Source organism: Argopecten irradians, chromosome 12 (genome assembly GCF_041381155.1).
Source record: "Argopecten irradians isolate NY chromosome 12, Ai_NY, whole genome shotgun sequence".
Taxonomy (NCBI): Eukaryota; Metazoa; Mollusca; class Bivalvia; order Pectinida; family Pectinidae; genus Argopecten; species Argopecten irradians.
The window spans coordinates 10,056,353-10,083,809 of NC_091145.1; the positions used below are offsets into that span (position 1 = coordinate 10,056,353).

At 33.4% G+C, this 27,457-nt stretch overlaps 1 protein-coding gene across 7 annotated transcripts in view; it reads right to left on the reverse strand.

Moving 5' to 3' along the window:
* Positions 1 to 202: 202 nt before the first annotated feature.
* LOC138335940 (dynein axonemal heavy chain 3-like) overlaps positions 203 to 27,457 on the reverse strand; it is a 120,058-nt gene continuing 92,803 nt past the window's right edge. For 3 of the 7 annotated variants that reach the window (XM_069285145.1, XM_069285143.1, XM_069285142.1), the window contains 29 exons: positions 27,118 to 27,318; positions 26,561 to 26,716; positions 26,193 to 26,288; positions 25,712 to 25,816; positions 25,380 to 25,513; positions 24,877 to 25,048; positions 24,471 to 24,557; positions 23,924 to 24,226; positions 23,426 to 23,563; positions 22,982 to 23,086; positions 22,296 to 22,456; positions 21,909 to 22,080; positions 21,445 to 21,570; positions 20,986 to 21,163; positions 19,100 to 19,219; positions 16,411 to 16,487; positions 15,841 to 15,927; positions 15,074 to 15,280; positions 14,558 to 14,695; positions 13,655 to 13,915; positions 13,128 to 13,220; positions 11,952 to 11,993; positions 7,574 to 7,672; positions 6,787 to 6,969; positions 6,507 to 6,599; positions 6,138 to 6,311; positions 5,856 to 5,966; positions 5,441 to 5,501; positions 203 to 5,011 (listed from right to left, as the gene is read on the reverse strand). In XM_069285145.1, the coding sequence (XP_069141246.1) occupies positions 4,866 to 5,011; positions 5,441 to 5,501; positions 5,856 to 5,966; positions 6,138 to 6,311; positions 6,507 to 6,599; positions 6,787 to 6,969; positions 7,574 to 7,672; positions 11,952 to 11,993; positions 13,128 to 13,220; positions 13,655 to 13,915; positions 14,558 to 14,695; positions 15,074 to 15,280; positions 15,841 to 15,927; positions 16,411 to 16,487; positions 19,100 to 19,219; positions 20,986 to 21,163; positions 21,445 to 21,570; positions 21,909 to 22,080; positions 22,296 to 22,456; positions 22,982 to 23,086; positions 23,426 to 23,563; positions 23,924 to 24,226; positions 24,471 to 24,557; positions 24,877 to 25,048; positions 25,380 to 25,513; positions 25,712 to 25,816; positions 26,193 to 26,288; positions 26,561 to 26,716; positions 27,118 to 27,318 (4,026 nt within the window). In that variant the 3' untranslated portion in view covers positions 203 to 4,865. Of the gene's footprint in view, positions 5,012 to 5,440; positions 5,502 to 5,855; positions 5,967 to 6,137; positions 6,312 to 6,506; positions 6,600 to 6,786; positions 6,970 to 7,573; positions 7,673 to 9,121; positions 9,155 to 11,951; positions 11,994 to 13,127; positions 13,221 to 13,654; positions 13,916 to 14,557; positions 14,696 to 15,073; positions 15,281 to 15,840; positions 15,928 to 16,410; positions 16,488 to 19,099; positions 19,220 to 20,985; positions 21,164 to 21,444; positions 21,571 to 21,908; positions 22,081 to 22,295; positions 22,457 to 22,981; positions 23,087 to 23,425; positions 23,564 to 23,923; positions 24,227 to 24,470; positions 24,558 to 24,876; positions 25,049 to 25,379; positions 25,514 to 25,711; positions 25,817 to 26,192; positions 26,289 to 26,560; positions 26,717 to 27,117; positions 27,319 to 27,457 lie in introns of all 7 variants that reach the window. The other 4 variants (XM_069285147.1, XM_069285144.1, XM_069285141.1 and 1 more) reach the window with 3 other exon arrangements.

Sequence of the window (27,457 nt, forward strand, 5' to 3'; positions counted from 1 at the left end):
TCGAGGTCTTTATGATTTTCTGTGTTTCAACTGAAGTGAATAATAGACAGGTAATTTTGCCAGACGGATCTAAACACAAAACTTTAGTCTATGAAGTCTCTGAATCTTAAATTCAGGGACGAAAATATAATGTACGTTCATGAAGCGAATTTTATTGACATTTAAAGAGAGGGGTGTGTGTAGAAATAAAACAAAAACGTGCTAAAAATGTATGAAAATAATTTATTTTTTTACCGTATAATGTTTAGTTTTAGTTAAACAACCTCCCATGCATCAAAGGAAATAGGATGCAGTAAATGTCCGATATTTGCGTAATGCACGAACTGTTTACAATTATGTTTCTGTCGATTATTTCTATTTCAAATGACCCCAGCTAAATAGTTTTTGTTTGCATCAGAAGTTATTTTATCGCTTAGTTTCAAATATTGTACAAACAAAATATATTTGTTTACCATTTTCACTTTTTTTCTGAAGGACATTTACCACATCAACTTTCAGAAGATACATGTATATATTACAATGATGCAATTGACATTAACCAGAGAATGGTTCCCATATCACAGACAAAGTGTGTCATGTATATTAATAAACAACATAATTAGGTCAATGTGATGTAAAGTTAATACTTGTAGTGATACATAAATAGACATATAGACAAATACATGCATCACAGCTAGGTCACTGCGACCTATATTCACAGCCGGTATCCATAGTGACGTATATGCAAAGAAATATAAAACATGTTTGTAACTAAGCAACACTGAGAGAAGTGTTCATAAGGACGGAAATATGTGTATAACAAAACTGGGTCAGCCTGACCTAGAAATGTGATAATTATAGTAATGTCTATAGAGATAATGTAAAATTAACTGGGTCATTGTGACCTATAAATATAAAACATGTTTGTAACTAAGTAACACTGAAAGTAGTGTTGCTACGGACGGAAATATGTGTATAACAAAACTGGGTCAGTCTGACCTATTAATGTGGTAATTGTGGTAATGTCTATAGAAATAATGTAAAATTAACTGGGTCACTGTGACCTATATAAAGACAACATGAAGCACATAAAGAGTTGGAAATATAGACGACAATGTATCAACCTTATTGCTAAAAATCTATAAAGGTTTATAATGATATAAATTTCCAAGAAAGTATTCATGAATCGATAAATGTAACATTTTACATTTCCAATGTCCGCTTTAACAAAATATTAATATTCATGCCACCCTATTATCATATTGTCTATGTAATAAAATAACAATGATTTGTTCCGCATATCTGCGTGATTTATACAATATGAAATGGCGATATTTTGATTTCTGGAAGTAAACGTATTAAATATTTCGTTACGCTTCGGTGTACAGTCTATAGCTACAGTATATTAACGTGAAATATCTATTAAATGATAAATAGGGTCCTTTGAAATCAAAATGAAAACAATAAGATAGGACAATAAATTTGACAAATGTGGTTAAAATTACAACCGAAAATGAAAAGTTTTTTTCACGATAATTAAAACAAGGGAAATATTTTACAATAAATAATAATGAGAATAGTATGCTTGCATATAAATTCTCTTAGTATACACATTATTTACAATAAGTAATTGAAATGCTTTCTAATACTGTACAGGAAATAACAGCAACTAAACCGAACAATTAAATTATAATTAAAAAACATTAAAAACAATAACAATTTAATATATTGCCGAAGGACTACTAGAAGCCTATCATAAGTGATTTCAATATCAAATGGATGACACGAATAAACGGAAAATAAATAAAAAAAATATTTTAGAGAACATGATCACATAGCAGTAATATTATCAATTCATAACAATCTATCACAGTAGAATACTCAGGTGTGTGAAATGTAAACAAATCCGACTCTCTGGGTACTAACTTAGTATATATTTAATTAACATATATGCCTTTTTTGTTTTTGAGGGTTTGAGTGCATTGTTTGTTTGTTTGATTAATCTAACGTCCTATTAATAACCAGGGTCATGTAAGGACGGCCTCCCATGTATGCAGTGTGTAGCGTGTATGAAGTGCGTAGTGCGTGTTTTGGGAGACTGCGGTAAGTTCGTGTTGTGTCTTCTTGTATAGCATAAGTGCAGTTGTTCTTGATGAGGAAATGTTACAGGTCAAGTCTCAAAGCGCTTCATTGAATAGTTTCTACTTATGGCCGTTTATTAAAGAAAACATAAACAAAATCACAAACTTGCATTGAAATAAATTGATGTTATACGTGAAATGCCATGATTTGATAAGCTTAGAAACAAAGGAAGGTTCTACGTAAAACCATCTATTAGCTTACAAAGCAAGTATGTGAATTCAAACAAAAATAAAATAAGTTGCGGAATGATGGATTTGCACAAAAAAAAACTTCCTTTGATTTCAATGTTAAAATTAGCTTAATAGGCGCTCTTGCTTTCACACATAAATGCGCTATAAGATGATCAGCACTCAAACATGGATGTTTACCGTATCAAAAAGACGTAGAATACTTTCATATTTATAGCAACTTTCCATCGAAAATGTTTATCTATTTCGTAGTTCTTATAAGTAGTGATTTCAAATTTTATAAAATTCATATACATGGCCTCAAAATCGGAACCTGGGGATCCAGTTGAATATAAAGATAAGACAATAGTTTATTTTTACTAAAATACTTATAATTACTATTCTTATTCGCAGCAAAATTAATTGGTGCAAATATGAACAATAAGTAGACTTTGTTATATTAAGAATAACACACGCTTTCTCCTCATATAGATACGAAATTAATGTCATACATACTATCATTATATATGTAAATATAACACACGTGAAAGACTTGTGTAGGCCGGTATATAATGCTAACAAAATATCAATAGCATGATATATTTTGACAAAATTGAGACAAAACCATCACATTGAAATATGCACATAAAAGAAAGTATTCCCACAATTTAGGATGCATTGCAGGTAACTTTCAAATTGAGACATCATCTGAAAATAAAAAAAAGAACCTGCACAATTTACGATGACAGGTATGTGAATACCATACATACACATATAAACGACCACCTTAATTCTTTCAATAGAATGATGGACGTGATTTGTAACTACCAATAATAATCATGTAATTATTAAAAGTCTTCAAGATATTCCTGATCAGTATTACATTAACTTCATATGACAAAAATCATTTCGGAACATTCATACCTTGTACAATAAATTACCTCAATTACATCCAATATCATAATATTACATCGTGAACGATGTTAATATATTAAATATACTTTTTTGGGCTTAATTTGAGCACAAAGCGTTCTAACATATGATTACCGATTAAATAAGTTAGCTTTCCTATCTCATTAAATGTCATAAACCTTTTTAAAACATAGGTTACATTACTAACCATTTTTCTACTATTATATCCGATTCCTACGTAAAATATAAAACTATTTACAATTTGCTACATCATGTTAGTATCAAACTGTGCCGTTACCCTGCTAGTACTATATTTCCCTTATATAAGCGACTTTATAACAACAACATGTGCCCTTGGTCATCAAGGTGTATGGCGAATATAGTGATCTGATAGTCATGTTCCTAGAAAATTCCCATATTTGTGTATTCATTTTAAGACATCCGGGAATTTATTTGCCAAAATATACATATTGTCCTTATTTTTTTCTAAATATATGAATTAAGTTATTTACAATCGTGGTCATACAAAGCCATGTATGTCAATTACAAATAAACATAGAATATTTTGAATATGAGTAAATTGTAAAACAGTTAAGACTCCTGTAATAAATGGACGGAAAATACTCTTTCTTTCACCATGACACACATATATATAACGACGTCAGTACTAATGCACCAATCCATATTAATTCAGTGATATTTAATGACACTTCAGAACCTTATGATTTATTTACATATGTCTACCTAGTAATTGCACTACACTTCAGATAAATTTTACATTATGAAATACCTTATTACGACCAGGTCACTGATACAGTAAAGCTTTTGTAGCTAACAACAGCATGATTCATATTCAATAACAAAACCTAACATGGTTTGTAGTTCAAACATTGGTATGCTCTTATGTACATTGAATCAAATTAACTTAGGGTGTGGCACCCTTTTAAAAATTTGTTTAACTGTATATCTATGCATATAGCACTCTGTATCTGTCATTTCAACAAGTAGCACAGTTTTAAAACATACAGCACTAAGATTTCTTATCATATACGTTATATTCACAGATTGTAAGAATCTTGAGAACAGTGACTTTGACTTTTTGTACCATGCACTCCTATTGCACAACTACACATAGCAATGAAAATTCTGTACAATTCAAGAATCTGGGTCGGTAGCGTTGGAAGACAAAAATGGATATCTTAAGAACGGTGTTGACGGACGGACAAATAAGTCAACTACTTCATCAAGTAGTAGTGTCATAACACAGATTTTCTCAGCTACCTAATTAACTGACCAGGGTAGCAGTCTCCAAAGCTACCTATAACTGTCAGGTACGGCGGTCTTACTCAGAAGCTGTTGACCTTCAGTCGTCTAACTGACGGTACCGCTACTGCATATCTGTTCGGTTCCCGTAGTTATATAATTTACAAAGCGACAACGCAGTGCCAATCCAAACCTGGAGTATCTTAATCTGATTGAACATTGTCACTCCGTCTAATGGTCTAAATGACTGAGATTTGCTACTCGAACTAATGGTAAAACTGGCGGAGCATTGTTACTCAGACTAATCGGCTAACTGACGGAGCATTGCCCCTATGCTTAATGGTCTAGCTGACGGAGTATTGGTACTGCGAGTAATCGTCTAACTGACAGAGGTTATTCCGACTAATCGTCTAACTGACACAGCAATGCTACTCCGCGGTTAATCCAGTGGTTGTCTTCCATGTCAATTGGTAACATAATAGTCAACACAAAGTTAGTAGAATGGCCAGTTGTGGACAGGGTTCCCCTTCTAGCACTCGTCTTGTAAGCTGTAAAACATATCAAACAGCGTCCGTAGTTTTACATCTTATTTGAAATAGATCTTCTGTGAATCATTGGTCTATTGTGTATTAAATGGTTTAATCAAATTAAAGACAAAAACAAAATGTCTCATTTATGACTTGCCACTACTTATCATACTTGGCTTAATTCATCCAAATTAATTAGATACCTATTGCATGACCTGTGGTTTGGCCTGAAATGACCTTAGTTGTCAATGAGCCGTAAAACTCAAAGATTTCTTAATCGGATACAATTCTTTTGGGTTTAAATGTAGCATTGACTGATGAAAAAGCTTAGAAAGGATAATTCAAATTATTTTGTCTATAAACATGAACAATTACAATTGGCAAAATTTCTTCATCGTCTGATTGAGATAAGTTTTGGTAGAAAAGTAAATTCTTCAGACTGTTACTTACTGGGACAGGCGTACGTGTCTCTGAGGTCGAATTCAGCCTTGTTGCCCGGTTTTAGTTGTATCTGTGTGAGTTAAGGACCAACAACACCCCAAAAAGATTACATGCTTATATCTTAACATTTTTCTTCGACGTTCTCAACGTTGAAGTGCCAGTAAATCTGGGTCAGATCATATGCTGAACAATGAAAGCATTATTGACACAAACTTTTGGTAAACTATTGACAAATGACACAATAATGGTTATCATTTACTAGAGGAACCTTAAAGAATTCATACAAAAATAATATAAAAATAACTTTTAAATATCCAATGGCGCTATGCTAAAACTATAGAGAGACCCAGGTGCAACCCATGCATATATTAGTTTTGTTAGCATAAGAATTAGCACATTACATGAAACGTGTGTGAAAGGATACAATTGGCATAAGGTCATAGAGGATCTTTGGTAGTGACTCAATGATGACTTTCTTGGTCCGACACCAGCGAGCTCCTTCCATAAAGAGTCCCTTAATATAGGCTCCGTCAGACTGAAACATAAAGGGATACAAACGTCTCGAAATATATAACAGAAATTCATCTGTCACTGACTTTGGTCTTTTAAACATCAAACGTAATCTCAAATAGAAAATTTTCTTCTTCTAGCATCACTGACTTTGACCCGAAAGCAATCTCAAATACAACTATCTAGAAATACTTACCGGTTTGCTGGACATATTTGTTTCCGATTTTGTGACTTCAAACTCAAAGCCAAGGTGGTCTATGGGGATCTTGTACTTGCGGGCATAGTTCTGCATAACTCCTGTTAGGAACGACTGCGTAAAGTAAAATCCGGAAATCCAAAACACAACCGGCGGTCCTCCATATATCCAGTCCTGTATTAACAGAAGTCCAAAGGTTACCAATGGGAACAAAGTCACAACCTGATTGCAAAGTCATATGTTTTGAGAGAAAAGATTACTTGGTCATGATAATTGGTATGTTCATGAAAAGATACATGTTCATGAAAAGATACAAAAATGTTGAAAATCAATTATTAAATAAATTGAATCCCAAAGAAACTAACTTACCTTGAAGAATGTAAGTCTTGCCAGAAGGTCAGTTACGTAGCTCCCTAGGGGTTTCAGCGACGGGTAAGATTTGGCTGCCCACATTGCTGGGACCTGCGGTATGACAAAGACAATTCCAGTATCATTATGATGGCAAATATATTCTAGAGTCATCCAACTAAATAAGAAACTGAACATTATTCATTATCGTTAGATAATTCAGTTAAGATTTTAGTAAATAAACAAAATATATTCAAACGATAAATATGTCTTTTTTTTCTTGCAGAACGAATCATGTTACCTTGCCAACCATCATGCTGTCAAAGACATCCTCGAGTTCCGAGGACATGATCACAAGACCCTTGATGGCTTTGCGGATGTCTTGGAGACTGGTCCGTACCACTTGGATCAGACGATTGAACCGAATCAGTTCCTGAACTAGAACGGTGTTCATCGACTCTTCGTAACGTACCGGATACTTCGTCTGCAAAATAAGCAAAAAGTCCTAATGTCTGCAGATATCTCAATTCCGTATTTGCATATTACAGTGTTATCTGCCCTTGCTTGTAGGTATTGATTGTGACGTCATGTGTTTGCGAGCGTCACGTCATGCGTTTTGGTGAAAACGACGTGAATTGCGTTCAAAAAATAATGACGTAACAATCGGATACCTACCCGCAAGGGAGCTAACTCTGTAATATGCGAAGACGGAATTACATCAAGGACGTCAGTAGTCAGGAATATACAGGTAAGAACAATAGCACTATGTCTTCCTATATGTATAGACCTTTGTTTTCATTGGATGTCACCTACAGTTGTCTCCCTTTGAAGTGCAGAGGCGCATGGGGAAAGCAAACAGGTGTATCTGTTAAGGAGCTACACATTAATGCTAATGATGACCTCCTCACAAATAAGTTGTACAACTGCTTTGTAGTGGCATTTACTTGCATAGTTTCTTGATAAAGTTCTGATATTTTAATTACCTATACTTCTGAAGACTTAATCTACCTTCTATTTTTATTTAAACTTTTCAATTTTGATGAGTAAAATGTGGTTTTGTTGGGTTAGAAGTTAATTTCTGTACTGACCTTGACCTCCTCAAGGTTAAAGTCTGGCGGGATCTTGGTGAGTATATCGCTTGCTAACTCCTCTATGATCTCTTGTGAAGATTTCCCACCTCCACTCGTCTAAAGGGAAACATAAAAAGACAATAAGAGTTTGGATAACAGTGGTTATGTCAAGCTTCCAAAATATTCCCAGATACATTCTGACATGTAAAATTTCCAATTCCAAATAGACAAAGGCACATCATTCTATTTTAATCCAACCAAATTTAGGTACTGTTTTATCATTTTCAGCCTGTATTTTGAAATGGAATTGAAAGTTAAACATGTGAAATATTTCAACAGAAACATTTTAGAAAATGATATATAATTTTGGGGAAACATAATATGTATTAAAACATTAAGTAAAACCACAGATATTTAGTATTGTAATCTATATATATTGTTAGAAATCACATAGGATATTACTGAGGTAAAACAATTTGTATATGGCTATAGTATTGAGGAATCTGAATACACATATAGGACACGGGTTGTACTATTACAGCACTATTATAGAGAAATTATCAGTCATCAATCAATATATATATCCTCTGGGATTTTACCAAAGACATTTATTAAAATTGAAAATTATGTTTTTCGGTTAGTAAAATACCACAGTTTCTACGGTCCAACATCTTTGACCTTCACCTCCAGTTAGAGGGACTATATACAACAGTGCCCTAGGTTAAAGGGTATCTTTTTTGTTAATATCCCTATTCCAATTCTGTTTGCCCACACAAAGCATGCTAAAATATCCTTCACCCAAACCAGGCATGCTGCATTTAATCCACGATAGTATAAATGATTCTGAATCATTCTAATGAGTCATTTCGCGACTTTTGAAGTTTAAATCACAATTATTCTCCTTAACGGTATGGTATTTGAGGATGTTGGAAGATTTGATCGTTAAGAAAAGTCCTATTTTCCACCTAAAATCATTAACCTATGATCAATTGCAAGAAACTGTCCCGCATAAGAACATATGACCTAAAATTAAGGGATAACAATGTCAAACCTTAACTTCTTCAATGTACACCTCCATGTTATAATGAAATAATTTCCGTGACGAAAGTTTGTCAAAATGGATGTTGGCTTAATTTTCAAAATAGGATAATTCAATTTAAGTGATTTGTTTATGATTATAATGCAAGTGAAATATAATAACTCGTAACTGTAAGAAATATGTTAAAGGTAGACAAACGGGAAATACAGCCTCAATACATCTTCAAGAAAAGTTAGCCTGTGAAAGAATTAAGATTTAAGCATTTTGATTTATTGTGAACGCAACATCATAAATGTGCAATTGTTATAATTTAGACTGAAATTTAAAAAAAAATCTTCAAATATATTAAAAATGTGCAAGACATGTATGATATATGTTGTGAATCTTAGAAAATATAAAAACATATTAATGAATATTTACAAATAAAATCTGAAAATTATTTATGAAAAATGTATTTGTGATCCAAAACAATATGGTTAAGAAATTAAGAAAATAACGATAAAAAAAATCAAAATTCTAGGACTCACTTTAATATATTGTTTTTTGGGTTGGATATCAATCTGTATTAAATATGCAGAATTATAACAAACGTTCAATAAATATTGTACAATCCTATAATAAACAGCTTATTTGTTTTAAATAGAAATTCTAATTTTAGTAAAAAAAATCAAAAAAACTCATCTTCACAAGATGGCTGGTTACAAACACAATTTCTGTTTGTTATTAAAAGTAACTTGTTATATTGATCTCTGACTCCTAATGATAGGTATGATAAGACAACTGCTTGGTCCTCTGTTAAATAGACTACAGATAAATCATCAAAATATAATTGTTCAGTGTCTTTGAAGTAGTACAAATAATCATCTTATGCACTTGGCAATCTGTTGCCAGTCAACTTAAACGAAATTTGACCACATTCCTCCATACACATCACTTCTTGTTTTACAGTAGTTATCTACAGTTTGTATTAAAAAGCATTTCCTGCAATAAAGCTCCGACAAAAACGTCAACCTGAAAGCTCCAAACTGAAACTAAAAGGTATAATATCTCTGTGACTGGTGATCCAAACACTCTGGTATGTGTGATTATTATTTGGTAAAACTCGTGGAGATGTGTATCAAATTGTGATTCTGGGTATAAAGAGGACTTCGGGGGGTAATCAGTGTAAGCAAATTCTGTTTAATAATTTTGGTTTTATTATTTTCACTTTAATACAATTCTCACATCAAACTTATTTTTCTGTAAGAGATGAAATTCCTGATTCACGTTTTACATTCTAAAAATTTGAATATTATACTGGCACTAGAAAATATGTTATTAAAGAACATGTTCTCACGTCAATTTTTTTTACGTAAGATATTCTTATTCGGAATTAAAATTCCTTTCAATCAAATTTTATATTGGCATAAGATAATATGCTATCAAAGATTGTTTTTCCTTTCAACTAATATTCAATGTATATATATAGCAATCTTCTTTATGTAGTTTCATTTTTTATTCAAATAGTCCAATAATAATTAATAATTAATATTCAATATTTTAAGCCACTATTTCATCTAAAAGCATTCTATCAATCATTAAATATCCATAACCATTTCAAAGTTCTAAAATGAAATAAATCAATACAAGAGGCCCAAAGGGCCACAACGGTCATCTGACTACCTTGGCAATAGTAAAATTAATTACATATGGGGTCACTTTGTCAGGACCATGTCAGGATCATTTCATGCAAGTTTCAGCCAAATCGCACTGGTAGAACTTGAGAAGTTGTTGAAAATGTGTTTTCAAGATGGCGGCTTTGGCGGCCATCTTGGATTTCAGATCAACCCGAAAAACAACACTTTGTCAGGACCATGTCAGGATCATTTCATGCAAGTTTCAGCAAAATCGCACAGGTAGAACTTGAGAAGAAGTTCAAAATGTGTTTTCAAGATGGAAGCTGTGGCGGCCATCTTGGATTTTGGATAGACCCGAAAAATAACAACACTTTGTCGGGACCATGTCAGGATCATTTCATGCAAGTTTCAGCCAAATCGCTCTAATAGAACTTGAGAAGAAGTTCAAAATGTGTTTTCAAGATGGCAGCTGTGGTGGCCATCTTGGATTTCAGATCGACCCGAAAAATAACAACACTTTGTCGGGACCATGTCAGGATCATTTCATGCAAGTTTCAGCCAAATCGCACTGGTAGAACTTGAGAAGAAGTTCAAAATGTGTTTTCAAGATGGCGGCTGTGGCGGCCATCTTGGATTTCAGATCGACCCGAAAAATAAGAACACTTTGTCGGGACCATGTCAGGATCATTTCATGCAAGTTTCAGCCAAATCGCACAGGTAGAACTTGAGAAGAAGTTCAAAATGTGTTTTCAAGATGGCGGGCTGTGGCGGCCATCTTGGATTTCGGATCGACCCGAAAAATAACAACACTTTGTCGGGACCATGTCAGGATCATTTCATGCAAGTTTCAGCCAAATCGCACTTGTAGAACTTGAGAAGAAGTTCAAAATGTGTTTTCAAGATGGCGGCTGTGGCGGCTATCTTGGATTTTGGATCGACCCGAAAAATAACAACACTTTGTCGGGACCATGTCAGGATCATTTCATGCAAGTTTCAGCCAAATCGCACTGGTAGAACTTAAGAGAAGAAGTTCAAAATGTGTTTTCAAGATGGCGGCTGTGGCGGCCATCTTGGATTTCAGATCGACCCGAAAAATAACAACACTTTGTCGGGACCATGTCAGGATCATTTCATGCAAGTTTCAGCCAAATTGCACCGGTAGAACTTGAGAAGAAGTTCAAAATGTGTTTTCAAGATGGCTGCTGTGGCGGCCATCTTGGATTTCAGATCGACCCGAAAAATAACAACACTTTGTCGGGACCATGTCAGGATCATTTCATGCAAGTTTCAGCCAAATCGCACAGGTAGAACTTGAGAAGAAGTTCAAAATGTGAAATGTTAACGCACGGCGGACGGCGGACGGCGCACGGCGGACGGCGCACGGCGCTTCGGGTCAGATGACCTAATTAAACAGAACATCCCTGTCATTTTCCCTAAAAACACACTAGAGTTAAAGAAAACCTTTCTCACGAGAGAAAAATCAAACTCAAGTTACGTCACCCAAACAAAAACAACCAATCAACACGCTTCTCTACCTCATCCTGAGATGGCGACAAAGATAATAGTTCAAAGGTCATGCCGTGCAAGGTCATCCCGAATCGAAAAAAACAAAAATTCAAACACATTTTATTTGATATATCTTAGTGTAATTTAAAATACATCTGTACAGTGAAGTATAAGTATGAGATACAGCCATAGCTGTATTAATTTTGCATGCAATAAAAATGAGAAAATGCTTTACATGTAGAGACAAGTAATGTGAAATGTTTAAGGGGATCCAGCCCTGAAAAATTAAACAACAATGACACAAATATTTCAGATGTAAACAAATAAAACACAACACTTGTGATCACATAGATGTATGCGTAATATGTGGTGGCTTCACTTCTAATTTATCTAAGGTGACACGATGTGGACCCCATCCCCTATCATTTTTCTGGCTAAAATTTAACAGAAATTCAACATTTAATTGGTTAAATAAGTAGATTTTTGTCAATGTCAAAAATAATTGATAAATTATTTCACAGAAATTCATCATTTATCTTTAAGTTGATTCTTGCAGTAGGTCTGATCTTTTAAAAAGAGCCAAGAAATAATCCTTCACAATTTAAAATAAACGTTCTCGAGAATAAGTTTTTTTATTATTCTTTATGCATTTGGAGTTGTCTCCCCTTCTAGTACACGAACAATTCTTCTTATAAGATTGGCACAATTCTGCGCATACATTGCTCTTCAAATCAATTATTTGGTGGAAATTAGAAATAAGAAAAATCGGGAACAAATATCAATATAGAAATATATGACAAGGATTTATCACCATATTTAACCATTTGACACCACAACATTTAACATCTAAATTGTGTCGGTTTAAAAGAAAACATTCATAACCCTATAACACAGGTAAATGATGTTTCTACTAGCTATCAACTTTTGTATTAAACATAAGAATCATGAGCTGGAAAAAACAAATATTTAATATTCAAAAATTATCAAAACATGTATTGAATTTTACTTTCAAAGTTTCTATAGAAGTAGATCCTGATGTCATTATATCTAAAACATGCATAATCTAGAAACCCTACTGCTAAATAAAACATGCTAAACCTAGCAAGGACATTGACATCATATGAACATATAGCAAAAGCCAATCTTTGTACATGTACATTATGCTGCGCATCAAAACATGAACACATATTACCATACTGATAACGCTCATTCTAAAATCACAATGAAGGACTACTTAACAATGCATTCTCAAAAGCTGTTTAGCAGCAAGCCAACTTCACAGCATTCCAGATATAACCAATTAACTTGCGGATCTTAATTCTTGCTAAATTATCTTCGATAAAGAGATAGTTTTAATTTTAAGACATAGTTATTGACTGTATGAGAAAGGAGTAAGGGGAGATAAACTGACCTGTCTCGGCAGTGTTAAAAGGATCCCGTCGAAGAGTTGTTGGGTTTCATGTTGATCCTTGGAAATGTCTGCATTCTCATGGAAACCGTAGACCTGTTGTTTATAAATTTAAAATTATGCATTTTTTTAAATTAGAAAAAAAATCTTAATTATTCTTTAAATTGTTACAAAAGAGTCAGAAATCAATAAGCAAGTTAGTGATTATGACATAGTACTCACACTTCAAATTCTTTCAAATTCCTTTACTTTACATGTATCTTAGAAGTTATATCATGTAATAATATTTCAGCACTTTAACTTCAAATTCTCATTGGTGAATAAACCGAAATATTTACCAAATTTCCGAAGAAATATAAAATTCTAGAATTCCTTGTAATTCTTGTATCCAAAAGCAAAGCTTCAGACAAGACCTAGAACCCTAATTAAGCATCAAATTAAACAACTAAAAAATAGCAACCCAAGGGTTGGAGAAAGATTCAGAAGGCAATTGGTCTTCAAATAAATAATTATTTTATGAACTAACTTACCTCAGGATGCGGTGTAAGAGGCAGGTCCTTGATATAGTTAACATAACTATCGTACGTCCCTTTGGGCGGGGCAAAGTAGATCCCTGACGGGGATAGTTTGTATGTATCATCAATGATTATTTCTTTGCAGTAAAACAACTTCAGGATACTCATGATGAGGCGGCGATCATTATCGTCCGTCACTCGTCCACCATAGTTACATTCTCCAGTCAGGTAGGACAACGCCTCAAGTGGCGGATCTTTGTAATCACTAATAAACATCTGTAACAATAATATTACAAATGAATTTAATTCAACCACATCATTATACTGTGAAAGACCATATTTTAGCGATATAATATTATTTGCGCTAAGACATGATTATGCTAATTTCACATACCGTTATGGAACAGTGTATAGCTATTTTCGATAAAATAAGTATGTTTTACGTTATCATGTTGCAGTCAGTGGATACCGTATTTTCTGGAGTATAAGTCGCACCTGAGTATAAGACGCAAAAGCCTTTTTTACAATTTGTTTCAGTATTTGTACACGTATAAGGCATACTGAAGTGAAAGCTGCGGCCAGTACCGACTGTAATCTGTCAGTAATATAAAATACTTAACTCCACTCAAAGACTGAAAATGCGGCGACATTGTTTGACAGAATTCCGGGAAATACGCCTGTAGACGATCAATATATGTGTCACACGTGACCATCGTTTTATTTTTTGATGTAAATTTAATAAACATTTCTTGCACATACATTGTTTAATTTTAGAAATGACTTTTGGATATTATATCATTTCAATGGTTTAATTAATTCATTTTCGTCAACAATACCATAGAAAATCGGACGCACCGCATCATGTAATGAACACACATAAAAACACAATTTTATCAAATGTCCATATATATTCCTTACCTCCAACTGTCGGACGGATATCCGGAGGTCCGACTCATTGAACTCGTATGGAATATTCCAGCCAAGTGGTCCAAATTTACGCCTTTCCTGGACCAAGGCGTGGAAGAAGCACAAGCCAAAAAGAAGCTTTTCAAACACCTAAAGAAAACAAATAGAGGTGTGAATGGTGAATTACATGAACAAGACTTATTTAAGAAATGGCATACGTAATGATAAATTAATGAAATTGGTAGTTTAATATCTATCTCATTTCATAAAAGAATTCAGCTTACGTTAGAAATACCAATAGAAAGTAGAATTTCAAAACGAGGAGATATCTATTTTATTATCGAAAATAAAACTCTATACCAAACAGAAATAGTGAAGATAATTTTTGTTATTTCAAAAGCTCGAGTATCTTAACACACCTTTACCACTTTAAAATCTTAATTTATTCAAACGATTTTGTGTTCAAAGTTGGACCTGCGTTATTTTTGTGTTTCAGACTAGAAGAATGCTGTGGTATACCATACTTACATCCGGTTTATTGCACGATTTAAAGAAGGTTGGGTCAGATATGGGGTCGTTGAGGTAGGACCGGAGTAGATTTGCTCTCAGTCCTTTCGGGGGCTCATTGGTCATCTTGATCCCGTTCTGTAGCACGGACACAGGGAAGTCCGGGGAGGGATAACTGGTCAGCCACAGTCGGAAGGTAGGCTTGGTCTTTGTGGGATCATTGATCACCTGGAATCAATGGTGTACATATTAGGATATAGCTATGGGTAACAGTTCTATAATTCTCAAATTGTTAAAAAAAATTTAGACGTTTCAAAAGTAAAGACGGTTATTTTCTCGGGGATGATATGTTCGTGATTTCGCAGCACATTGTTAGGATTATGAAAAATAATGAGAAATGGTTGGGTGATATCTACTTTTAAAATCCAAATTGCGAAAATTTAAAATCGCTAACATAATTATGATTTTCTCGTTTTTTGATCAAATCGCGAAAATTTTGGTCTGCGAAATAACCGGCTTTACGGTATTATATTTATATCTATTTCATATAACATACTGTATACATTTTTTTTTACATTTTCAATAAAAATATTTACATGGAATAAAATTTCATGACGATATTAACTTGATTGTTCGTGGAGTCAAGAAAATATCATCCACGGAAAACTGAGTAGCTAAGCGGTATGTCTGATTTTGAAGATAGCAAAACTAATGTCTATGTTTACGGAATTATTTGAACAGTGATGTTTCAGATAACGTAAAATTGAGATATTTGAAAGTGTACTCACAGTTTCACAAATTCTTTCCATCTCTCCTAGCCATGACGCTGCCAGGTGACAGTTCTGTAGTACCACCCATGTCCCTGCTTCTATAGCCTGTTAGTCAAAAGGTCAAGGCAAAGTTCAGAAACAAGTATATAGATAAAGGTAAAGGTCAAAAACAAGAATAAAAGGTCAAGGTAAAGGTCAATTACAAGAATAAAAGGTCAAGGTAAAGGTCACCAAAAAGTACATATATCAAGGTAAAGGTCACTTATAAGTACATAGGTCAAGGTAAATGTCACTGATATGTATATAGGTCAAGATAAATGTAACTAATAAGTATATAGGTCAAAGTAGAATTCAGTAAAATGTACATACCAAGCTAGGTCAAGGTTCTACATTGTTTGTCATTAATTCATACGAAAAAGTCAGTGTCAAATCAAATCAAAATGATCTCTATCAAAAGATAATAATCATATCAAACTATAATTACTTATTGAAATTCAGAAACTCACAATTAAACTGTTGAAGTTAACAAAGGTCAAGGTCAGACATAATAAATGTATTCTGTGGTATTTAAATACCAATTTTACTTACCTCGTTTATCATTTTCTCAGCGATGGGGCCTTGGCCTTGACCTAAAGAAATTGTCTTCAGTCCCTTCCCGCCGGAACCTGACAGGGAGATAATCACATGGGTTACAACTAATAACAAAGGGAGATAATTCTATTTTCACATTTTGCGTCATAAAACAAATACACAATCTGCTATATTGTTAAAAAAAGAAATGTGTCCATATTGATTTGTTATACTCTTCAATATCTATATTTTTAAAGCATTAAACGCTTAGTGATATTTGAAGGTAAAAGGAACATGAGATGTATACTATATAAGTTTTTTTGTAATCACCAATTATTTTCCTGTTTCTTTCATACCATTTCAATAATGCTGATACCAAAGACTAAATGTAATTATTTGTAATACTGCAATGATTCCTTTTATTTTAATCACTTGTATTTTCAAATTAGTCTTTTTGTTTACCATTTGTCACACTCTTGTTGAGAAATGAAACTTTAGACTCATTCTCACCCTAGAACACACATTTGAACTCTCCTAATTCAAAGACAGGAAGAGTCCATTAAGAAACTACAGGTAGAGAATGAGTTCAGTGATGAACTGACTACACATTGTAACAGTTCAACACTTCATGAATTTCATTTTTAAATGAGATTTGTTCAGCTTATCAGTAAGATATTCTACAGAAATAAGAACCCTATAATAAACCCTATCTGGACAGTAGAATGTTGACTGTATAGCATCTTTGCATATTACAAAGTTAGCTCCCTTGCGGGTAGGTATCGATTGTTACGTCATTATTTTGTGAGCGCAATTCACGTCGTTTTCTCCGAAAAGTATGACGTTACGCTAGCAAACACATGGCGTCACAATCAATAGCTACCCGCAAGGGTAGATAACTCTGTAATATGCAAATACAGAATACTAACTCAAGGTTTATAAAGTACTTGGCTGGGACTGGAAGGGTGAGAGCGTAAGAAGGGAAATACAGATAATTCCTTTCATTTGCTACTAGTCATAACAAGTTCTTCTTGAATTGTAACCAGATACAGCAAGAAATTTATCTAAATAATTTTCAACATATGTTCTATTAGAGTTTGCTTAAATTGTTATTTCTCATTTTCCTTTCCTTTTTCAATCATGCTATCTTGAAGTTTTAATCATAGAAGAAACCTAGAGTTCCTGAAGAAATAATACCGACATTACAGTCAGTAACTTTACACTTGAAAAATAGAGGCCTTGTAACTGTGGAAAGCTCAGTCTAGGGGTTTGAGAAATATTGATCATTGACCCCTGAAATTATATAATGGACTGGTCTAGACTTTGATTTAGAAGAGCCTAAATGTGTCTTAAGGGGTGAATGGGTTGATAGTAATAATCAAAACAACATTCAACTGACCAGATCTTTGTTCTAAAATCTGCATATATGTATGTGATTACTCTGTTTAATATAGCAGAATAAAATATTTGTCAGGAAGAGACATTTTACTGCATGGATTCATATATTAATATGTAAAGTACCATATACCCTTAAGACAAATTCAAGTATACACACATGAGAAAAATGCTTTAAACAAAACCAATTTAGGTGCAACACCTTAGAACCCATATACAAATTCTGCATTTTTTAAAGTTTGACAGGCACATGCAACATGCAGCTATAAATAAAAGTATAAATGGAGTATCAATCAAACAGAATGAGTTTGTATACTGTAAGGAATAGGGTGAAAGGTCATGCAATGATTTTATCAAAAGCAACTATGAACATGCAATTTTTAATGAACGGTGCAAAAACTGATGAATATATGTACATCATGTGTGCAACTAACACGTTTCTATGAGGTGCAATATCTAGCTTAACATTAATTCTTAACAGCCTTTTCACAGAGAGTGGACTTGTGTTGATTATGAAAGTAGAGATGGAAAAAGAATATATGTAACCCTTTTAAATGGTTTAAATTCAATGGCTAGTTTGCATTTTAACCCTTGATTGACCTTTGACCTTTAAGGTGAAAGTTACAGTGACTTATTGCCAGTGAACATATTTTTAGGCTATGCAGGAATTCTCCAAGTTTTCATCAAGACAATTAATTTCACATATTCAAAAGTCGTCTTTCATTTGAAGTAAATGGATGATAATCCACACTAATGAATGGTATGTTTCTATGACAATAAACTTTTAACAATTACCCGGAAAAAAAGAGTTTATAGAATGGAGTTATTTGGCATAAACTGTAGAAATATATATATAAAGTAAACTAAATGACATGTCGAGTTTTTTGGTAACCATAGTAAAATTATAGTGAGACATACGTTGTATCTCAAAACAATTACTCTACTGAAAATCTATGTAAAGAAATATCAAGTATTATTTAAAGTTTAAATATAAAATAAAGAAATGTAAAGTTTTAAGATAAGAAAACCAGAAAAGTTTGTTAGATTAAGAACAAAATAAATTGAAAGAATATTTTGTTTTGTTTTTAAGTTTCTAGTGAAAATAAGAAAAGAAAATGAAGTTAGAAAATCAGGTATACAATTTAAAAGAAATATTTCTGTTTATGATTTTTTTGTGAAGATAACAATGAAAGATTATGAGGATACAGAATAACGATCTAACAGTAAGGTAACTAAGTTGTGGTGTTGTTACTATTATCAGTGCTGTAACTATGGTTACGGTGAGGTTACAGAAATATGACATGTTATGTGACACCTCTTTGTTCGGAAGGTGAGCTAGACACCCCCAGGATTGAAGCTATGTTGTGTTTAGGATCGTCTTTCTCCTTGGTGCCTACCAAGGTGGCTTCGCGTGGCAGAGTTCGGGGAATTAAACCTGCATCCGAGCGTTAGCATGTTAAAAACACACCAATGGAGAGCATTACATCACAGCATACTGAATATACATCAAGTGATTTCTGAAGTTGTTCTTCGTCCATTTCATATGGAGTTTCACAATAAAATATTGAAAATAATTTTTTTGAGGAATTTTTTTCACATTAAATTAGTAGTAATTACAGGAACTTAAGCAGAAACTGCAGAGACCAACCAATACAATACAAACTCAATACAAAATATTTACTTTATCCCATAAAAGGATGAAGGAAATTAAAAGATCAATAAGAATGAATCTTTCATCTTAAATTTGGGGATGAAAAACAAATAAAACGTCTGTAGGAATGTTTCATTCTGGTTTTGGCCTGTATATTTTCTTATTTTTTATTCAGAAAAAAGGAACAAAGATTATCAGTTCAGAAATACACTTGATATACAAAATATTAATATTTCAATCGATTGTTATTTCTGTTTCACAAATTTTCTATTTGAACTTCTATTTCTTTCCACTTCTACTCTCAAAAATGAACACAATGAAAAACGATCATGAGCTAAAATAGTGTTATAACTATGAATAAAATGCTATGCATTATAAAACCTGATGTCTTTTAACTAACAACATATTAATGGTTTGTCTTTTAACTAACAACATATTTATTTAATGATTTGTCTTTTAAGAAAACATTAATGGCTTGAATTTTTAACTAAAACATATTAATTGTTTAAAAAAGAATCATTTCATATTAATGGATAGACAAATACATGAAAGGACACCCGACCATTGATTGAAGAAATTAAGAATTCAGATATTTAAGTTCACTGATGAAATATTCTGACTTTTAACTATGCAGAGTTATCCCCTCATTAGGCACTGATTTTCTATCAATCGTCAGTTAGATATGAATATCCCCACCTCTGATTTAAAAGACATGAGACAGGATGGGATGGAAATGGGTAAAATAGCGTACTCCCCATTTCATGGCATGGATATGAAAATATTTAACTTCATTAAAAGATAAATCTGCATAATTAAAAACCTCTTTACAAATAATATGAAAACATTAAAAGGGAGACAATTAGAACCAGAATTTGACCCAATGAAAAAAGATATCATCAAAGATGGTTAGCCAATGAATTTTAATCAAAAGAATACATTATAGTCTTGTTAAATGTTTATCAAAGAAAGTTTACCAAAATAGAACCAGAAAAATTCCCAACGTACCAAAATTACAGGTTTATGTGTTATAAGTAATTATGATAATATTTTAAACTGATTTGTCATGACCTCTGGCTTCAGCAAAAGGGTTCAGTGATATTTCAATAAAATTGAACAATTTTTTGATAATAGATTACTGAAATGTATATTCAAATATGATTCTGATGAATTTTTTTTAATAACTTTCTGCCAAATTCTATAATGTGATCATGTATCAAGTTCATAAATTTCTGCTAAATTCTGTGATAATGTATAAATTTATGAATTTCTGCCAAATTCTATGTGATAATGTATTATTAAGTTCATGAATTCTATAATCTATAGTTTATGGATGAGGCTAATATATAAGGTGTTGATGTAATGGCATATGTCAAAATGGTAGCATTACTCTAGCACATTCATGAATAAATATCTAAAAAGACACATTGGTAACCACAATTTATGTCGTTAGCATTGCTAATAATATTTTTTTCATGGATATGCTCTGACCATCGGTAACGAAGGATGCTTAATCAGCTAAAATATGGTTGTCACAGCAACAACGTTCCCACCTTTTTCTTCTGCAAATTTGTAAAGCCCGGCCATGGGATCAGCTCCAGGTGACAAGACAAAAATCAGCGGTGAGAAATACTGGGAGTCTTGGTAGCAGACGGACAGGTCAAAGGTCGGCGGCTCAATATAACGCTGACCCATTTTTTCTACAATGAACATCTGGACTGCTGGTACCATCTGTAAGAAAATTTATGTCAATAATGCCTAATCAAATCATCACACAATCAAAATGATTCTTGGATGAAAATGTTGATCAGATAGCCAATCATTTAAACAGTATAAATGACTTTGTCAAGGAACAGCAATTCAAAGAAAAAAAGTTTTTTGTAGATAAGCGAGCTTTTCATAAAACTTGTCACATAATTGACCTTTCAAGACTAGGCCAATCCATGGAAACCACTTAAACCATCCTCCAATCAAATTATTTAAATTTAAGGCTTTAAGGTTTTTCATCTTACCTTGTCAGGACGAAGACATCTCAGCATGATGAGTTGTTCTAGATGAGTGAGATTATCACACCAAGGTTTCGGTATAGGCTCCGTCTGGGGCGTAGTTGAGTCGTACAATTCCTTCCACAAAGGCAGCTGGGATAAAACAAAGAAATACATCTCATTTTCTTGGTAACTCTACCATTGTAACACTTAAATCTAGTATAGTACATAATTTTTTCTCAATATGATCTTAATCATGCAATGGGACCTATTCATGTACCGTGTCATGATTCCTGTGCAGTATTAGTATCTCTTGTGGTGATGGAATATGACTATTTGTAATTTTTTTGCTGAAATGATATTAGTGCGGGATATCATATTTTGGCATCATTCTTTCACCAATAGAAACAATAAACCCGCACCAATGTTATCGAGTATCACATGGTACATGAACTATTCCCATTGAAGGATATCTTTTTAACCAATCTGACCTTTTGTTTGAAATGTTCCATGAAGCCCTTGAATGCTGGGAGATCAGAGCAGCGTACAATCTCGCCCCATGACTTCTCTGGTAGCCAGCTAGCCGCTGGGTTAGGGAATAAATTCTCCAGGGCGACCCCTCCGGTCAATAAGAACCGCCACTCACGATCGTCAACTTCACCTCTGGCATGATGAAAAAAAGAGATTTTTGTGAAATACCTTAAACTGTTATGATAATTGTTGAAAGAAATTTCTAAACATACTTTAATACTGTGTTCTGAAATTTTACAGAATATTTCATCTGACATCAACATATTGCACATACAATTATCTAAGGTGTGAATGTTGAAGATTTGAAATATAAGATCGTATGTAAAAATCAATCTGCTATTACTTACTGTTGCTTTGCTATACCGATACACAACAGGAAAGAGAAGAGGAGTTTGTCCTTCTCAAACAGAGAGCGACACACATTCCTGTAGATACTGTAGGTAAAGTGGTCGTTCAGGTTAAAGATTCGCTGATTAAGGTCAGAGGATGGCTCACTGTTGATAATCGACTGGGAAATAACAAGGAACAGGTGTTATCATCAATATTACTAATATTCCAATAAAACATAGATATTGACAAAATGAACTTGTCAATTGGGATATTTTGTCGTCGGAAAAATTTGCCGTTTACTGTATTAACATCACCTCCAATATGTCATGGATTTTGACAAAATGATATCAGCATCTCCTCTAAGTTTCCAGAAACTTGTGAGTTAAAAGGTTGATCAATGACCTTGACATTAGATTAATAATGGGCTAAGGGAAGGTAATGGTATTGGGTCATGGGTCAATGGCTGATGAACTGAAAGGTCATAGTGACACATCAGAGGTCAAGGACACTGCCTTTGTCATATTCTGACCTTGACCTATCAGTATATACAGTGTAATGGTCTAGGAGAGAATGTTTGTACACTGACCTTGACAGTTTTTAATGATCTTGACCTTACAAGTAGATATAAGTTGATGAACCAGGAGAGAATATTAGTACATTGGGTCACTGACCTTGATCTTTGTTGTAGTGACCTTGACATTACCTGTAGATATAGGTTGATGAACCAGGAGAGAGAGTATTGGTACATGGGGTCGATGTTGGCGAGGTCGGAGATTACGAAGAACAGAATACTGCCATGCTTGGCCACCTGTAAATGGACATATTTTATCATTAATACACTGCAAACTTGCACAAGATTTTTAAATACGGTATGTATATAACTTGGGATTTAATTAATCGTCAACAACCTATCCAGTGAGATCAAATATTTCTTGTGGCCTTGACATCAAGAAAAACTTGAAATGTTACACAGAAGGATAAACTTGCAGACAAACTTTCTAATCTTATAGCAAATTGTATCAAATGGGTTTGTCCTGTATAGAAAATTCTTATCTCTAAGTTGTTCTATGACTCTATTTAATGCATAAAGTCATAACTGACCATTTTACAACTATTTCAGAGAAAGCTGTACAATGTCAGGACTCACCGGTTTGTATCCGTTGCGGACCTCGTCTATTTCAGCCTCAGTCTTTGTAGCTGTGACCTGTTTCTCGGAGATTTCCAGGGACAAAACTTTACTTGAGGATAAAATCTGAATGGCTGTCTCATCCTCCAAGATGTTACCCTGAATTGAAGTTGTAATAAATAAGGTGAAAAACATATATAGTTACATTCTATGATTATAATGATATTTATGATTGTATCCTGAAATTTACACTCGGAATGCAATATATTGTCAAATATGATGAAGTGGGAAATTATCTGATAAGAACAAACTTTAGATGAGATGTTAAAGACTTCTCTTAGCAACCACCTCTTTATATAGACCACCTGCTTATTCGGAACACTTTCTCAGGGTCTCAAATGGTTATTTCAACAAAATTCGCCCTGTGTATAAAGACCACCTGGCTATAAAGACCGTTAATTCTTGGTCCCTTGGGTGGTCTTTACAGACAGGTTAGACCAAACATCTTTTAGTAGATACCTGAGATGAGGATAAGACTTCTAAGATCTTATCCTCAATCTCCTTGAGTTGGCGTCGGTTGTGGGCACTCTCTAAGATCAACTGGTTCTTTTTTTCCTCCAATTCTGGTTTCTCTTTGGCTGCAACGATCCCTAGCAACTGGTCGTCAAGGCCGAGTAGTGTGATCATAAAGTTGAGCAGTGTGACCTTGACACTGACCTCTGGGAGGTAGTGTGGGTTACGGAGACGTGTCGTGATGTAGAACTTAAAGTCACGGCTGTACTCTATGATGTGATCACCTACACGGATGTACTCCATGTTGTTCTGCAAGGTCAAAAGGTTAAAAGGTCAAAAAGTTAAAAGGTCAAGGTCGTTTTTGAATTCATTTCATTATCAAAATTTAAACTGTAAGAACTTACAAATGTTATTCGGCTCTCATTATTGATGTCTACAATGATGCATTATATTTTAAATGAGAGTTTTTAGCAACAGGAAAATATTGAATAATTCTCTTCATATTAAAGTTTATGACCTGTTGGACTACATTTTAACTGAATGATTTACAAACCTGTTTAAACGTCTGTTTAAGAAGGATTGGGTCTAGAATAGGATCCAGTTCCTCTCCAACATTTTCCAGGAGACAGGGGTTTCCAAACTGGAAAATATATCCAACAAATACAACTCTATTTTCCTAAACATTGTTTCTTCAAATTTTTCAATTTGCTTGTAATGTGATATTAGAACACATTGACACTTAATCATAGACATTTCTTTGACTGCATCTACTTTAAGTAGGTTTTATTTTTATTGTGATTATCGTCCCATATAATGTCGATAATTTTCAAGTTGCTGGCAGTACCTAAGGTCGAATAAACCTTGACCAAATTGGTAATTGGTCACCATTTTCATTGAAATATCTCCTGCTGTAGTTAAGATTTATCGGACTTGCTAATGAATAGATGACCTTGACCTACCTGTACACAATTCTCTAGCTGTCTGCTGTAGTTGGGATCTGACAGTTTGATAATCTCTAGTTTGTTGGCCTTTTCCATATTTTTAATCCATTTGTTGGCCTGACCTTGTGGGTCAATCATCAGTGGCCATCGATTCGCACTGGTCACTATAATAGCATTCTCTACCGAGTAACTGAAATGATAATTTATTTCTAAATCAAACACCATTAAAATTTGTGATAATTTTGTAACAACAAGCAAATATATCAAAAAGACAGACGCTGTTAATAATGCATTATTCAAACCATTCAAAATATTTTATCAAAAACTTAATTGAATTTTATACAAAGTATAAACAGCTGTAGAATATACCATAAAATATTTTGATATGACATAAATATCCTGATCTCTATATGAAATCTAAGTGATGGAATACGACAGAGTTGGGCAGTCTAGACAGACATTGGTAACACCCCCAACCCCTCCAAAGTTCAGGAAAATTCTAATTGTCTACATTTACATACTTGTCAACAGGAAGTCCAGCAATCTGCCAATCTCTGACCTTGACAGGGTCACCCAAGGTCGCCTGCAAGGAGAAGACCTCTGACAGCGGTATTCCTTTCTCTTTACACATACCATACCACTCCTTCACACATTCCTGTAACAAAGACAGCCATTGGTCAATACAGATGTAAACTCTCATTTTATTGGATAATTCCAAAATTACGATTATAATACTGAAGTAGCGTAAAACTTATTTTTTTTTAAAACTTACACAAAACAATAAAATCAAAGACATAAAGACGTTCCTTTTGGGAATCAGAAACGATTTAGATCAGAAATATAATATTTTCACCTGTCGATAATCAAGAATAAACGGGCCGAGATAAGCCACCACACTGGCTGAGAGTAACACATCTCCAACGATGTTGTCATATGTTTCTGATAAATCCTCAACATTCTGTCAAAAAATAAACAAATCAATAAATTAATACATCTAAAAAATATATTACCTGATAGAAAAATATTAAGGCTTTTATCATGAAAATTAATGTCATAAAACAATGAAAATGGTGATGAGGGAGATCGCTTTGAGAGCAGAACCAATAAATATTCATTAATCAATGGAAAATATTACTTCCTAATCCCAATGTCAATTAAGGTTTAATCATAAAGTTACACATTAACAAACAATTTAAGCTTCAGGAAGAATTGATAATATTTGTTTCAGTAAAAGATTCAACTTAATGGTGCAAAATCAAAGGAGTATTGTAAAAACTAACATAAAGTTACATGAAATCACTGAGACATAAAAATTACTATTGTGTTTCTGTTACCTGTGTCCATCTATCCTTCTCTCCTCCCAGTCCACTGATCAACTTCTCCGCTCTCTCTATCTTTACTTTGGTCAGTTCTATATTATCCTCCAGATTCTGAAAGAATGAAAGTGAAAAATGGTTGATATCCTGTTATACAATAAAATTACTAAAACACTTTGAGAAATTACCAAGGCTGTAAATGTATTCATTACAGGATAAACTGAAGTATATGCCTGTTATACAATAAAATTACTAAAACACTTTGAGAAATTACCCAGGCCATAAATGTATTCATTACAGAATAAACTGGAGTCTAAGGAAATCAAGGGCAACAACTCTATATATATCATGTGAATATCAAAACAACAACAAAATCCCATACTGACCTTCATTTCTTCCTGTTTGACCTTGAGATTGTCGAGAAGCATGTTAAGTTTATCTGTGACCTCTTTCAGCTGGGCCTGTTTTTCGTGAAGTTTTGCTAATTGCGTGGCTAAAATGGCTTCCGCTTCTTCTAGATTTTTCCTCTTTGGGTGGACAATCTGGAGTTAAAAACAAGTGACAGGTTTAATTCAGTAACATTTAAAACCAATTATCTGTTAAATTGATAATTTTTTTTTTAAGTTAGTAAGTAGATTTTTTCTCTCTCAAAAACACTTTCCTTTATCATATTTTATTAATTCTAGTTTTTCATTACAAGAAACTATTTGCAAAATAGATGATAATTGACAAGTAAAATTAAAAATTTATATAGCTGACTCAAAAAGATGATGAAGGCAAAATGAAAGTTTGACCTTTAAATAATTTATCATCTTCTCCCATAGTAAGATCATGGATATTACTTTTCATTATTTTTTGTACAACATTTTTAAGATGATAAAAAAGTCAATCAAAATTTTGTGCAATAATTTTAATTGCTTGGAAAAAAGTCACATGTTCTTACCTTCCAAACGCTGTCAAATACATCCATGGCTCTGACCCATTTACACAGACCCTCACAAGCAGACGACACTTTCTTGATAATATTCGGATCAAAGTCAGGATTGATTACATACTTGTCCCTGATTTTCTTGATGGTGGGAGGGGGAATATTTTCTTTGTCATATTCCTTAAGCGAGTCTAGAAACTTCAAATCTCCCAGCATCTAAAGAAAGCAAAGCAAAACATTCTTTCAGTCAATCATTTATCAATTAATACATAAAAGCAAAAATTAGAACTTGGCCATATTGGTCGAAGTGTTTTATAACTCTAAGGTAATGTTTAGTTATTTTCCCTTTGAGAAC